The sequence below is a fragment of the Myxocyprinus asiaticus genome, chromosome 30 (assembly GCF_019703515.2).
Source record: "Myxocyprinus asiaticus isolate MX2 ecotype Aquarium Trade chromosome 30, UBuf_Myxa_2, whole genome shotgun sequence".
Classification (NCBI taxonomy): domain Eukaryota; kingdom Metazoa; phylum Chordata; class Actinopteri; order Cypriniformes; family Catostomidae; genus Myxocyprinus; species Myxocyprinus asiaticus.
Genome location: NC_059373.1, coordinates 42,369,001 through 42,383,945, shown reverse-complemented (window position 1 = coordinate 42,383,945; position 14,945 = coordinate 42,369,001). Strand labels below are relative to the sequence as shown.

Genomic DNA, 14,945 nt, shown 5'->3' with positions numbered 1-14,945 from the left:
TGAGCGTCAATAATGCGCTTTGATTAATGGCATTAAAATGCCATTATAGAAATACATTGATACATGATTAATCATTAACACCGACATCACCCAGGGAAAGAGCTGCAGGTGAGACAAAACTGCACACATTCCCTTCCATTTTTAAGCAAGCACTCTAGTGCTAAATTAGACAGACATGAAACAGTAACTAAAGCATTTGGGGTGTTAAAAATAATGGGAGTATTAAAATACTCAAGCAGCATTATCACAACATCCCTTCTCGTATGCATTCTAATAGCAAGGTTATTCCTTCTATAGTGATGTACGGCTTCTGAATATTGAATATGTTGAGATGAGTTTGAAGTGCACTTTATGTTGATGCATGTAGCGTATTAGTGCAGGTATTAAGTGAAATTTAATTTAGTAATTTGAGAAAATGTTTTTTTTTTAGTTAAGAACCCTGACAAAAATTAACCATGGTTTTATAACAGTAATACTGTAGTTTCTATATAGTAAACATGATTTTACTATATATTGTAACCATGACAGTAACCATGTTTATATTGTGGTTACTATGATTTTACTACAGATGTCATGGTTAAACTATGGTTACTGTTTTAAAACAATGATTGTTATTTAAGGGCAAACCTGTTGAAGTGTTTACCAAATAGATTATTCTTTGGATTTGGCAGTAATATTTATTTATTTATTTTTATTTTTTTAACATAGCAAATACTGAACCGTACCGAAACCATGCCCCTTAAACCGTGATGCAAACCGAACCATGAGAAATTCGAACCATTACACCTCTATTACATACAGTATTTGTACACAGTATATCTGAATATATCTCACAATATACCTCTATTGATATTAAACAATAACAATATTAAAAACTAGGGATGCATGATATATCTGTGGCTGATATATACTGGGCCGAGAAAATCAAAATATAATTATCGCACCAATAATGGAATTACCTCCGATATTTTCGCTGATAAATTGTTAAGGTTTCTTTAGTTGCGGTTGAAATTCTCTGACTGTCTTTCCTTCAGGCAGAGACTCGGGCCATCTCAAGCGGCAGTGTGCATGCACATACACAGCTGTGTGAGTGAGAGCCATGCTCATCTTGCCCTGTGAGGATTATTTCAACATCTCTGTACCTTGTTACGTTGATTTGGGGCTGTAAGTAATGATGGCATTTCCCATATTCTGTTTGTTTCATGAGGCAATAAACGAAATGCAATAAACATGTATGTATGAATGTTACATGGGGGCTATCGTTTTCATTTATTACTTCATGAAACAAACAGAATGTGGGAAATAGCACATTGTTACTTACATCGCAGTATTGATTAAAACAAGTCCAAGCTCAACCTAAAACGGCACATTTCACAAGTTATACAGTGGAACTGTCACAGATGAGGGCCGTAGCAAGCGTCTGTGAATGAGACGTGCATAAGCACAAGCACACACACTCATAACACACACAAACCACCGCTGCACTCGCAGTCCGGCTGCCGCCACTAATAATACACCATGTATACAGAGATTAGGGTTTGTTTTGTCGTTTAATATTCGTTACATGCAGTTTATCGCCTCATTTTGGTTTAATTCATTACAGCTGTTTGAAGTTCATTATTCTCTCTCTGTGAGCGAGTCACCAGGATTACCAGAAACACCTTTATAAACAGGCACCATCATTTATGCAAGTGCATTGTAATTTATTTCTCATTTAAATCAGCATACATCTGTAATATAGGCACATTTATGGTTCATTTTACATCCGTCAAACCTTAAATAGCAGTCCAAATTCCAAGCTTTTAAATGACACCTATTTTAAAATGAGAAGCTTTTAATGAATTAGCAAGCAGTTTTAGGTTGAATGATTACAAATGAAAACTTTATTATAATTTTTTTAAATATCAGTTATCGGTATCGGCCACAATGAGCTGTGAATTATCAATTATCGGTATCTGCCCAGAAATTCCATATCGGGGCATCCCTATTAAAAACTTACTGTTTCTATACTTATAATCATTTATATTTCCATGGTTTAAAATTGTATTACATAAGTTGCAGTGCTTCATGGGATTGTAGATCATACCCTCATGAAAGACGTTGAGAAGACCTTTGTCTTTTTGTCCGAGTTTGTAATGTTGTGTTTGGTTCATGGCTCTTTTATGAGTGGTTTTATGAAATGTTTTGATTTTGTGAAAAATACTTCTGGAACCAAGACAGTTGAAAGATTGGGCGGGCATTGTTGCGCTCTATAGAAAATAACAAGACATTTGAAAAACAAGTGTTTCTATTGGGATACGTGGAGATGCTCTGGAGGGTGAACTTGACCTTTAACCTCCACGTCCCGGTCAAATGAATCATATTTCAATACACAATACACAATAATTTAGCTTGCTTGAAATCAAGTGTGAACATCCCATGATGTACTGGAGTGTGTGGGATGTTCGCATGTGTTTCTGTCACTATATATCCAGGATTCAACGACAGCCAGATGCAACATATAGTATCCAACCACACACAAACAGTCACACATGGTGCACTAAACATGTTCTTTGAAGCATTGATCTTTTTCAGCAATAAAACATGTCTCTGCAGTATGCACTGTGCGTTTGAGTGTGTATTTAGTCCCTTTGGCGTTAGAGTGCTCTCGACTCTGCCTATTATTCTGTGAAGTTCAACCATAGAACAAGTTCCTTACAATGACGCAGTGCCCACAGGGACAGATATATGACAGAGAAAGATCCTATAATCCCCGTTCTAATCCTTTGAAGCCGTAATGTCACCCATTCAAAGGCAGACTGGCCTGGATTTGCTATTTTTGATCCCCCTCTCTCTCTCTCTGCATGGCCCGGAACGAGCGTGTATTTCTATATGTAAATCTAATAGCCATTACATTAGTCTTATTCTTAGAACCAAGTGGTTATTCAAGTCTTCAACACCCAAATTTTTCTTTAGGAAACATGGATTTAATGTTTAACTAATGATGGATTCTTTTGTTGAGTTAGTTCCATTGGCAGGGATAAGTTTGAAGTAAAGCTTAAGAGTTAAATGATTCTCAAATGAACTAATTAATTTTGGTTTCCACTTTCTTACATGTTTTCGGATCTTAAACTGGGAAGTGGGGGAGAGAGAGATTACCTCTTCTCAGGCTAAGGCATTCCAAACATTCCAGAACTTACAACATTCACACCATGAGAACGAATCCAACTTCCTCTCACTGACCACAATTAATTCACAGAATGTTGAATACAGGTTGTTACTTTAAAATATAACCTTTTACTGTTATGTTCCTAAAATTATAGTCTCAGCTTTTTCCATCACTAGATAGCTAAACAACTGTCATCATTTTCATGCAGAAATAAACAATGCAATAAATTATTAAATATGTTTTATCATAACAAGTCTCTTTAATTACATTTGAGAAGATTTCCAGTGAAAAATGACTTATTTTTAGTCTGTTCCTCAAAGCTATTGCATGACTTCAAAAGACAATGTGCTGTCATATATACTACTTTAATTATACTTTTATGTTGTTTTTAGAGCTTCACAGCCACTGTCTACTTTCATTGTACAAAAAAGAGCAGCATCAACATTCTGCTAAATATCTGCTATTCTGTTTTAAGGAAGATAGAAACACATACAAATTTGGAATGGGGGTGAGAGAATTTTAATTTTGGACTATTCGCTTGAACTATTCATTCAAGCATCATTGCAGTCTGTGATTTTATTTATAACCTAAAGTCAACTGCACATGACCCAGTCCCTAAAACAATACTTAAGCGAACATCCTGCACTGTAGTAGGTCTCCTTTCTTAGAAGACATCACATGACAAAACCTGTGAATGTAACAGTCAGTTAAGAGACCTCATGCAGGAACCCATAAGACCTGCATTACTCCACCTTCACACTTGCGCAGAGTCCTGAACAAGATCAGTTAGCTTTGACTGGAGTCCTATAGCCCTCATAAGGTTAATAATTGAACACAAATGCCTGTGAACCTTATAGTTTGTTGAAAGAGTAGACTTGGGGCCCGTGCTGTAGAATGTGCAAGCTGAGGAAACCAGAATATTGATTGTCTGGCTTTCAGTTTGGTGTTGATGGGGTGAATAGCAGGCTTACCTTGCAGCCTTCACATGCACTGACACCATAGTGGTACCCTGAGGACTTGTCCTGGCAGACGAAGCAGGGCTTGTAGACACGGGGAGGGGGAAGAGGAGAGGGAGGGCTGGGGACCAACTCCTCAGAACTGGTGCTTTGAGTCTCAATGGCTGCAGGGGCGAAAAGAGACAAAAAACATGATTGAGACAAGGATAAATGAAGAGTCCATCCCTGAGATTCAAGATGGAGGGAAATACATCAATTTGGGTTGTGTGCTTCACCTACTTTGAGGCCAGCATCTTTTAATTTCTTCACTCAGTTGAGATCAGTCAACATGAATACACTTTAGTGCAGAGCTGAAAGACTTTTATACACACATCTTTGTAGTATTAATGTCTTTCTTTAATAAACAAGTATAATATATATATATAAACGTTTTCATGATCTTACACAGATTATTTTCATCAAATTAATCATACAATAACAGAGGGTAGCCAATGCATATTATGGCCCCATATAGCATGTTAGCATTAGCATTAGCGGCATGTATGCACAAGGTAACATGACAAATGACACATTATCTGCTGCATGTTTATTACTTAAATAATCATTAAGTGGTTACAACGGCTTCTTTTACTGATCACGTGTGGATTCTGTTTATGTAATGAAGCATGTAGTCATTGATAACACATTTTAAAGTCACACTAGTTAATATTTTACATGCATGTCAGTCTCATATTTAAATGCTCCTCTAAATGCCAGATCCAGCGGGGCAGGCCGGTGTCCAAATGTGCTGTTTCAACGTGTTTTCTTGCTCTGAGCGAAGAATGAAGAAAAACTTCCCAGTGAGTGTATCAGAGCCTTGACTTGAAGGCAACAGAAATATTTTAACATTGAATAAATTACACACATCAAGACAATCTGGTTATTGATGCCAAAATCATGCATTCAAATTTCTTTTAACTTTCTACATATTTTCTTACACTTATTGAGGTCATCTTGGTTTGTCTTCTACATTCTTAAAAGCATTAACCACAGGTGAGATAATGCTGGTTTATTGAGCAGTGACTGCACTCATAGACTTCAGGCAAGTATCTTGAATGTGTCATGTGTAGTGAGTATCATTGGATCCGCCGGCAGCACTAGTAGTCGTGTACTGCACGCCGCTACACACAGATCTGCTGATAAAAGCTTTATCTGAAGCACTTCACCACACTCAACTCAGTTAGCCATCTCATTCACTCGCTGCTCTCCATCAGAAATTATCTCTCCCACAAGATTATCCGATTCATCCCAGCACAACATACTGCCCACATGCTTCCATTTAAATCCCAAAAACAAATCCTTCATGACACGGTCTTCCTCAGAGATAAAATTCCGCTTTCTGAGATTTCTGGCTATCTATATATTTTTCAGCCCTTTTTATGATATTTGTTGGACATCTCAATATTTTTGCTGTGAAATGGCTTATAAGGGTGATTTTATTTTCACTCAGAGCAACCATCATTTCAATCCCTGTAGCCAAGTAGATTCAAAATGTTTAAATCTTAGGCCATGTCCACACTAATCCATTTTAAGTTTGAAAGTTTTCAGTTTCTTGATGCCATCGTTTTCCAAAGTATGCAGTTAGGGAGAGCATTTTCCATTCCAGTATGGATGAGAGCCATAAACGTAGTGAAATGAATGCATTTTCAAATAAAAATGACAGTATTAGTGTGGACATGGCCATAAATATGGTTGAAAAAGTATACTGAAACAATTCAAAATTAACCAAAATTCATAAATGAACCAAAGCTCCCAATTCTAACGCTAATTTGCTAATAAGGGGTTAAATCAGAGATGCTATTAAAATATTTTTGTTCAAAACTGGCAAAGACTTTATAGAATTTTAATTAAAATCTTTATTTTTTATTTTTTCATTTATATCGGCAGGAAAATCTGCATAAATATATTGTTAATAGATGTTTCTTCAAGTAATGTTTGAGGAAAGAAAATAAAAAATCTAGATAAATATCACTTGTGAGAAGATTTTTTTTTCCTCAATCAAGTGGTCATTTTGTTAAAATTATGCAAAAAGTGCGAAAATATTATTTAATTGTGTGTATTTAGGATACATAAAATTTTAAAAAGAATAAAATTAGCTTTAGCAAGACAAAGGACTTGGCCATTTTACAACCCCAATTCCGAAAAAGTTGGAACAGTATGAAAAATGCTAATAAAAACAAAAAGGGATGATTTGTAAATTATATTCACCTTTTGCTATATTGAAAGCATCACAACTACATATTATATAATGTTTTACCTTGTGAATTTCATTGTTTTTTGAAAATGTACAGTAATTTCAAATCAGATGATTGCAACATGCTCCAAAAACTTTGGGACAGTCGAGTGTTTACCACTGTGAAACATCACCATTTCTTCTAATAACACTTATTAAGCATTTGGGCACTGAAGACACGAGTTTGTTAAGTTTAGAAAATCTTTAGCTGCACAATTGTACAGGGTCTTCGTAGCCAGATGGTGCGCTTAATAATGCGCCACACATACTCAATTGGAGATGGTCAGGACTGCAGGCAGGCCAATCTAGAACCCGCACTCTCTGCTTACACAGCCATGCACTTGAAATCTGGGCAGTATGTGGTTTGAAGTTGTCCTGCTGGAAAATGCAGGGACATCCCTGGAAAAGACGGTGCTGGATGGCAGTATATGTTGCTCCAAAATTATACATATCTGTCTGCATTAATGGTGCCCTCACAGATGTGCGAGGTACCCATGCCATAGGTACTGACACACCCCCCTGGCCCATACAGACACTGGCTTTTGGACCTGATGCTAATAACAGCTTGGATGGTCCTTTTCCTCTTTGGCCCAGATAACAAAACGGCTTTGTTTTTCAAAAATGTTTTGAAATGTGGACTCTTCAGACCAAAAAAAAAACAAAAAAACACAGTTCCACTGTTCTACTATGCATCTAAGATGAGACCGAGCGCAGAGAAGTCGGCATCGCTTCTGGACAGTGTTGATGTATGGCTTCTCCTTTACATAGTAAAGTCTTAACTTGCATCTATGGATGCAGCAGCGAATGGTGTTGATTAACAAAGGTTTACTAAAGTAATCCCAAGCCCATGTTCATGATATCCATTACAGATGAATTATGTTTTTTAAGACAGTGACGTCTGAGGGATCAGAGATCATGTGCATTCAGAAGTTGTTTTCCTCTTGCCCTTTACGCACAGAGATTTGACCAGATTCCTTGAATCTTTTAACTATATTGTGCACTGTAGAGGGTGAAATGCCCAAAATCCTTCCAATTTGTCTTTGGGGAATATTGTTCTCAAAATGCTGGATTATTTGCTGAAGTATCTGTTGGCAAACTGACAAGTCTCGAATGATCTTTGCTCTTGAAGGACTAGGCTGTTTTTGGAGGCTCCTTATACAGTATACAGTATTATGACACAATTACCTCACCTGTTTAACAGCTCCTGTTTCACATCACCTTGTTATTTCACCTTGTCAAATTGTTATTAGTCTTAAATTGCACTTGTCTCAACTTTTTTGCAGTGTGTTGCAATCATCTGATTTGAAATTACTGTTCATTTAAAAAACAAAAAATAATAATTCACAAGGTAAAACATCATATAATGTGTAGTTGTGGTGCTTTCAATATAGCAAAGGGTGAATATAATTTACAAATCACTCCTTTTTGTTTTATTAGCATTTTTCATACTGTCCCAACATTTTCAGAATTGGGGTTATATTTAAAACATATTTTGTTTTAATTTTATGGGAATTTCCTTGACTTTCAGAAAAAACTGTTAGTAGACAAATAAACTAGTGAGGTTGAGGTGAATTATTATTATTATTTTTTTCAGGATTCAGAATTTTACTTTTTAGAAGTTCACAGTCCTAAAAGTGCACCAAGTTGAAGAAACACCCAAATATTCAATATATCACCTAGCCTTAGCTGATGGCTTTTTCAATTCTAAGTCAGTTTATAAGACAAAATAAACTGCTCAGTGAGTCTGTGTGGGGTTTAGTCTGAGTTATAATCTGTTATATCTTGAGGGCATCATGGTAGCACATCACTGACAGCACAAATCAAACAGCAGGCTTCTAAACATCACTGAGCCATAGATACAAGGTTTGCTTGGAATGATTTCCTAACACACTCCTGCACACATCAGTTTAGCCAATAACATTATTGAGGACAAACAACATGTTTGAAAGAGTAACAGGATAAAGAGACTACGCTTATTGTCAGTGAATAAGATCAATACGTTGTGAAAGAGTGTTTGTGTGTGTGCAGATAAACAAGGTTAAAGCTGAATCAGCCTCATTTTCTGAAGAGGCCTTGACCAGGTACATCTGATTCTACAGTTTGGAGGTCTGAAGATCTAAAAATGCTCTTCATTCTTGACAACCTAAAAAACAGATCAATTTCACACATCATTCTGTTTTGCAAGCCTTTTTTTGAATGTTTTTACAGGAGGTTTTAACCATTCATAAAACTTTCAACAGCACTAGAATTCATGGATGTCTGCTGTTAAGATGGTGACCCCTTAATGACCCACCAAAACACACAGCAGACTCTCAGCCTCCACAACAGTGGTACTTAGGACGGACACAGATTTTACACAATTGAAAATGTCATAGAAGCACAATAAAATGACGTGGTTGCCTCAGCAATTGTGTTTTCATCTAACATTTGTTTTTCTGACACTCTCGGTTAGTTTTAGGGTAAGGAGGTTGGTTTTATTGTTTTAAAACTCTATGGAGCATTAACCTTAAAAACCTCATCTGTATATATATATACACACACTACCGGTCAAAAGTTTTGAAACACTTACTCATTCTTTATTATAATTTTTTTCACATTTTAGAATAATAGTAAAGTCATCAAAACTATGGAATAACATAAATGGAACTATGGGAATTATGTTGTAACTAAACAAAATCCAAAATAAATCAAAACTGTGATATATTGGGGGCCTGGGTAGCTCAGTGGTAAAAATACGCTGGCTACCACCCCTGGAGTTCGCTAGTTCGCTAGTTTGAATCCCAGGGCGTGCTGAGTGACTCCAGCCAGGTCTCCTAAGCAACCAAATTGGCCTGGTTGCTAGGGAGGGTAGAGTCACATGGGGTAACCTCCTCGTGGTCACTATAATGTGGTTTGTTCTTGGTGGGGCACATGGTGAATTGAGCGTGGTTGGCGTGAAGCCTCCACACGCGCTATGTCTCCGTGGCAACGTGCTCAACAAGCCATGTGATAAGATGCGCGGGTTGACTGTCTCAGACGCGGAGGCAACTGGGTTTCGTCCTCCGCCACCCGGACTGAAGCGAATCACTATGCAACCACGAGGACTTAGAGCGCATTGGGAATTGGGCATTCCAAATTAGGAGAAAAAGGGGAAAAATCCCCCCCCCCCCCCCCCCCCAAAAAAAACTGTGATATATTTTAGCATCTTCAAAGTAGTCACCCTTTGCCTAGAATTTGCAGACATGTACTCTTGACATTTTCTCAACCAACTTCTTGAGGTATCACCCTGGGATGCTTTTTAAACAGTATTGAAGGAGTTCCCATCTATGTTGGGCACTTATTGCCTGCTTTTCTTTATTATTTGGTCCAAGTCATCAGTTTCAAAAACTTTTTTTTTTTATAAAATTCTAGTTTTATAATGAAATAAATGAATATGGTGGCACAATTATATTTTTGTCTACAAAACTAATTTCAAACATTTAAGCATACGCCTTCAGATCAAAAGCTTTTTAAGATCATGAGAAAAATTTCAGTCAAGTGTTTAAAAACTTTTGACAGGTAGTGTATATATATATATATATATATATATATATATATACACACACACACATACATATATATATTTACACTGGCGGCCAAAATTTTGGAATAATGTACAGATTTTGCTCTTATGGAAAGAAATTGGTACTTTTATTCACCAAAGTGGCATTCAACTGATCACAATGTATAGTCAGGACATTAATAATGTGAAAAATTACTATTACAATAAAAAATAAAAAAATTCAGAACATCTTAAACTACTTCAAAGTGTTCTCATCAAAAAATCCTCCACGTTCAGCAATGACAGCTTTGCAGATTCTCGGCATTCTAGCTGTCAGTTTGTCCAGATACTCAGGTGACATTTCACCCCACACTTCCTGTAGCACTTGCCATACAAGTCCGTCTTGTCGGGCACTTCTCACGCACCTTACAGTCTAGCTGATCCCACAAAAGCTCAATGGGGTTAAGATCCATAACACTCTTTTCCAATTATCTGTTGTCCAATGTCTGTGTTTCTTTGCCCACTCTAACATTTTCTTTTTGTTTTTCTGTTTCAAAAGTGTCTTTTTCTTTGCAATTCTTCCCATAAGGCCTGAACGCCTGAGTCTTCTCTTTACTGTTGTACATGAAATTGGTGTTGAGCGGGTAGAATTTAATTAAGCTGTCAGCTGAGGACATGTGAGGTGTCTATTTCTCAAACTAGAGACTCTGATGTACTTATCCTCTTGTTTAGTTGTACATCTGGACTTCCACATCTCTTTCTGTCCTTGTTAGAGCCAGTTGTCCTTTGTCTTTGAAGACTGTAGTGTACACCTTTGTATGAAATCTTCAGTTTTTTGGCAATTTCAAGCATTGTGTAGCCTTCATTCCTCAAAACAATGATTGACTGATGAGTTTCTAGAGAAAGCTGTTTCTTTTTTTCCATTTTTGACCTAATATTGACCTTAAGACATGCCAGTCTATTGCATACTGTGGCAACTCAAAAACAAACACAAAGACAATGTTAAGCTTGTGTTTGATATAATGGCAAGTGATTTTCTAGAACCAAATTAGCATGATTACTCAAGGATAAGGTGTTGGAGTGATGGCTGTGGAAATGGGGCCTGTCAACAATCATCCATGTGATTATCTAATCAGCCAATCATGTGGCAGCAGTGCAGTGCATAAAATCATGCAGATACGGGTCAGGAGCTTCAGTTAATGTTCACATCAATCATCAGAATAGGGAAAAAATGTGATCTCAGTGATTTGGACCGTGGCATGATTGTTGGAGCCAGATGGGCTGGTTTGAGTATTTCTGTAACTGCTGATCTCCTGGGATTTTCACACAAAACAGTCTCTAGAATTCACTCCGAATGGTGCCAAAAACAAAAAAACATCCATTGAGCGGCAGTTCTGTGGATGGAAATGCCTTGTTGATGAGGGAGATCAACAGAGAATGGCCAGACTGGTTCAACTGACAAAGTCTATGGTAACTCAGACAACCTCTCTGTATAATTGTGGTGAGAAGAATATCATCTCAGAATGCTATTCTGAGATGCGGGTTGGCACTGTTTCGGCGGCACAAGGGGGACCTACACAATATTAGGCAGGTGGTTTTAATGTTGTGGCTGATCAGTGTATGTGCAAGAGGTCAGAAAAGTAGGATGGTGCTAACCCATTCAATGATTTAAAAACAAACATTAAGATCTTAAAATCAATTCAATAGCAGACCTGCAGCTAATGAAGATAGACTAAAATGGGGAAAATGGTATCTTGCTTGCGTGTACCCGTCAAGAGCCTAGTAGCAGCATTTTGAACCATTTGCACGAGATAATTATGACTGGTTGACTCCCACGTAAAAAGAACTGCAACAGTCTAATCGTGAGGAAACAAATGCGTAAATCACCTTCCAGACATCATTAAAAAGTCTGTAGTTGAGAAGATAATGCTAGAATACATACATTGTATTACACTAAACTCAATAAATCTGTTTTTACAGTCACATACAGACCAGAAGGAAAGCAGAACTCAAGCATTATGTATCCTGTCTTATCAGAGTCCAGATGAACAGGGTAAATGCGTAAATGCAGCTCCAGTCTCAATGGCTGTGTCTGAGAGCTGTCTTGCTGCCTCACTGTCCTGACAGTCAGTGACTTCACAGGCAACGTTTTGTGTATGAAGGCACCTCGTAAGGACATTAGTTTCATACAGCCTCCATGACGTCATGTCTAATGATCTACAACAAATTCACATAAGCTTTAGACTTAACCAAGAAAATGTTTAGTGGTGCTGGCTTTAGCAATGCATCACTACTATTATCTCACATGCTTATGAGATGGGATGTCCAGATACCGATACCTGTACTGGAATTGGGTCCGATACCACGCTCATGTACTGGTACTCGTGCTCATAAAAATGCTCTGTTACCAAAAACCTGTACCATCTGACGTACTAATGATATTCTATAAATATTCAGCGCGCAAATTAAAATCACACTATGTCCTAGTGAGATTATTAAATTATTAAAAGGCTGCAATTTAATCAGATAAATATATAGTTTGCACGTGTTGCGTGCTCATACACGGAAAACACCTTCATGAGCATCACACGCTCTGTTTATAGCAGATGACAGTGAGCAGAGCGCTAATTCACTTTGTAAAGTGAGACACATACAGACTACATATTTATTTAAATAAATAGCAGCCTTTCGTGAATAATAATCACATTGGGTCAGTGTGAGAATTGAGAAGCTACCTCCAAAAACACACAGAAACAGAAAGGGCTTCACTCCAAAATAAAAGCTTGCTGCAAAATAAAAGCTAAATTTAAATGGAAAAAGTATGACAAAAAAGATTTCACTGCTGAATAGTTATGTAATATTCACTATAATACTAATACTACTAATGATCATAAATCAATAGTAATTGTATTATATTTAAGAAATATCTCAAACTCTGATACTCAATTATGCAGCATTTTATTTGACAAAAATAACTCCAATGTTGTATTTTGGATTGTGCTGTGAAGTTCCGAATAAAAGCACTTCATTTCCTAAACATAATACAATATTATTTTGAAAATGAATTATTCTATTTTCATTTGATTAAAGTTTTAATGGATTCATTTATTTTGACATCACTTTGATAACAAAACTTAAATAAACAGTTGATATAGTATTCAGAAAAATATAAAGCCAAAAAAAACAAAAAAAAGTATCATATCAGTGAATACCGAAAAGGAATTTTCAGTACACGTACTTGTTCTCAAAATGGTATCGAGACATCCCTACTTATTAGTGATGTTTGCTTTAGCGAGGCACCGCTATTAAAGTTGCTCTAACCTTCATTTAGGGATTTTTAAAAATGCTGACTTTTATAAGCGATCTGGTGTACGATGTTTGCCGGGCAGGTGAAAAATCGGGCGAAAAACCCATAGACTTAACATAGTCGTAGAGACTTGGTGATTTGCCCATTTGACTCAGGCTAGCAAGCAACCATTAAGTATTACCCTGGCAACTGCCTAGCCACACCTTAGTAACCATTCTGAACACCCCAGCTAATATACCCCATAAATATAAGGGGCGGTCACACTACACTTCGAGCTCCATTCACTCCCATTCAAACATATCCGAAAGCGGGAGACTGAAAATTACATGCAAAGAAATATATTACTACGCTACTTACCAAAGGTTAAGCTTGGTGAACTCTGAACCGTGAATTTGTATTGGCTTAATACAAACAATACATATTTTAAAGCTGCATGTTTTATTGTTACAGGAAACTGAGTAGACAATATATTTTAACATTTTTAATATAATATTATTTGTTATTTGTGATGTATTATTTACTTACACCAGCAGCCCTCCCACGTGACATCATATCCTGGTTCACTGCATTGTCTGTTTTTCTTACTCAAAGCCTAGTTTGACCGCCCCATTACATTGAAAATGACTCAAAGAGACATAGGGATTGGCTGGTTTCACACGGGCTAGTGAGCAGCCATTAAAGATCACCCTGGAAACTGCCAAACCTAGCAACCATCCAGAGCACCCATATAGCAACATCAATATCTCAGCACCAGAACATTGTAGAGACATGGGGGTAAGCAGCCTTTTTAGTGTCACTCTGGCAACTGTCAAGCAACCAGATGGAACACCCAAGCAACCGCATAGCAACACCCATATCTCAGCACCAGAACATCGTAGAAACATAGGGGTGGGCTTTTTTGACTTGAGTCAGTGTACTACAGTGAATATGGAAGTGAATGGGGCCAATTTCTGGAGGGTTTCAAGGCAGAAATGTGAAGCTTAGAATTTTATAAAAGCACACATTATTTTTTCAGTTAAAATTCATGTATTATTTGAGCTGTAAAGTTGTTTAAATTGTCATTTTTAGTCATTTTAGTGTTTAGGGTTAGTTGACATTGTCTTGGCATTGTCTTTGTTGTATTGGAACAAAGTTGTAAAATTGGATATAACTTTACACAGAAAAGGTTAGTCAGTAATTTTATCACACATAAATCATGTTAACACACATATTGTTTTGGTCTTGTGGCTAAACTTTTTTGTATATTAGTGTTTAATTATTTTACTTATCTTTCTTCTGGGGCATTTCTCAGCAAATATTGATTTGCCATTAATTACGATTAAATTGATTATCAGCACAACATGTAAATAATTTGATTAAAAAAATATATCAATTGACAGCCCTACTAATTAATGCTTTCAATCGCTCCATCAGACGCATATCTATTCTTTCAACAACCGCCGAACACACAGGATTGTGGACTATCAAAGGCAGCGAAGGCTTCTATCCTGCTTCAAAAGCTGACCCAATGAAGGCATCTTAAAAGAAAGGATGTGAGTACAACATTGGATTCGGACGTGCCTTGATGCCTTCCTACCTCTGTATGCAGTATTTTTCAGCTTTTGGACCCAGCCTGAGTAAAGTGAATGGTCTCTCTCTCTCTCTCTCTCTCTGAGTATAGAGAATTGGCTGTTTGAAAAGATGAATGACCTGTTATTGATCTCAGATTGCACTCGTCTATCTCCCCAGCGACGCTTCTGTGA

The 14,945-nt window shown here is 37.0% G+C and overlaps 1 protein-coding gene across 2 annotated transcripts in view; it reads right to left on the bottom strand.

The window, feature by feature from the left end:
* Positions 1–14,945, bottom strand: part of LOC127420722 (retinoic acid receptor beta-like) — a 220,973-nt gene that overhangs the window by 96,264 nt on the left and 109,764 nt on the right. For both annotated transcript variants that reach the window (XM_051663226.1, XM_051663227.1), the window contains exon 2: positions 4,120–4,268. In XM_051663226.1, the coding sequence (XP_051519186.1) occupies positions 4,120–4,268 (149 nt within the window). The remainder of the gene's footprint in view (positions 1–4,119; positions 4,269–14,945) is intronic.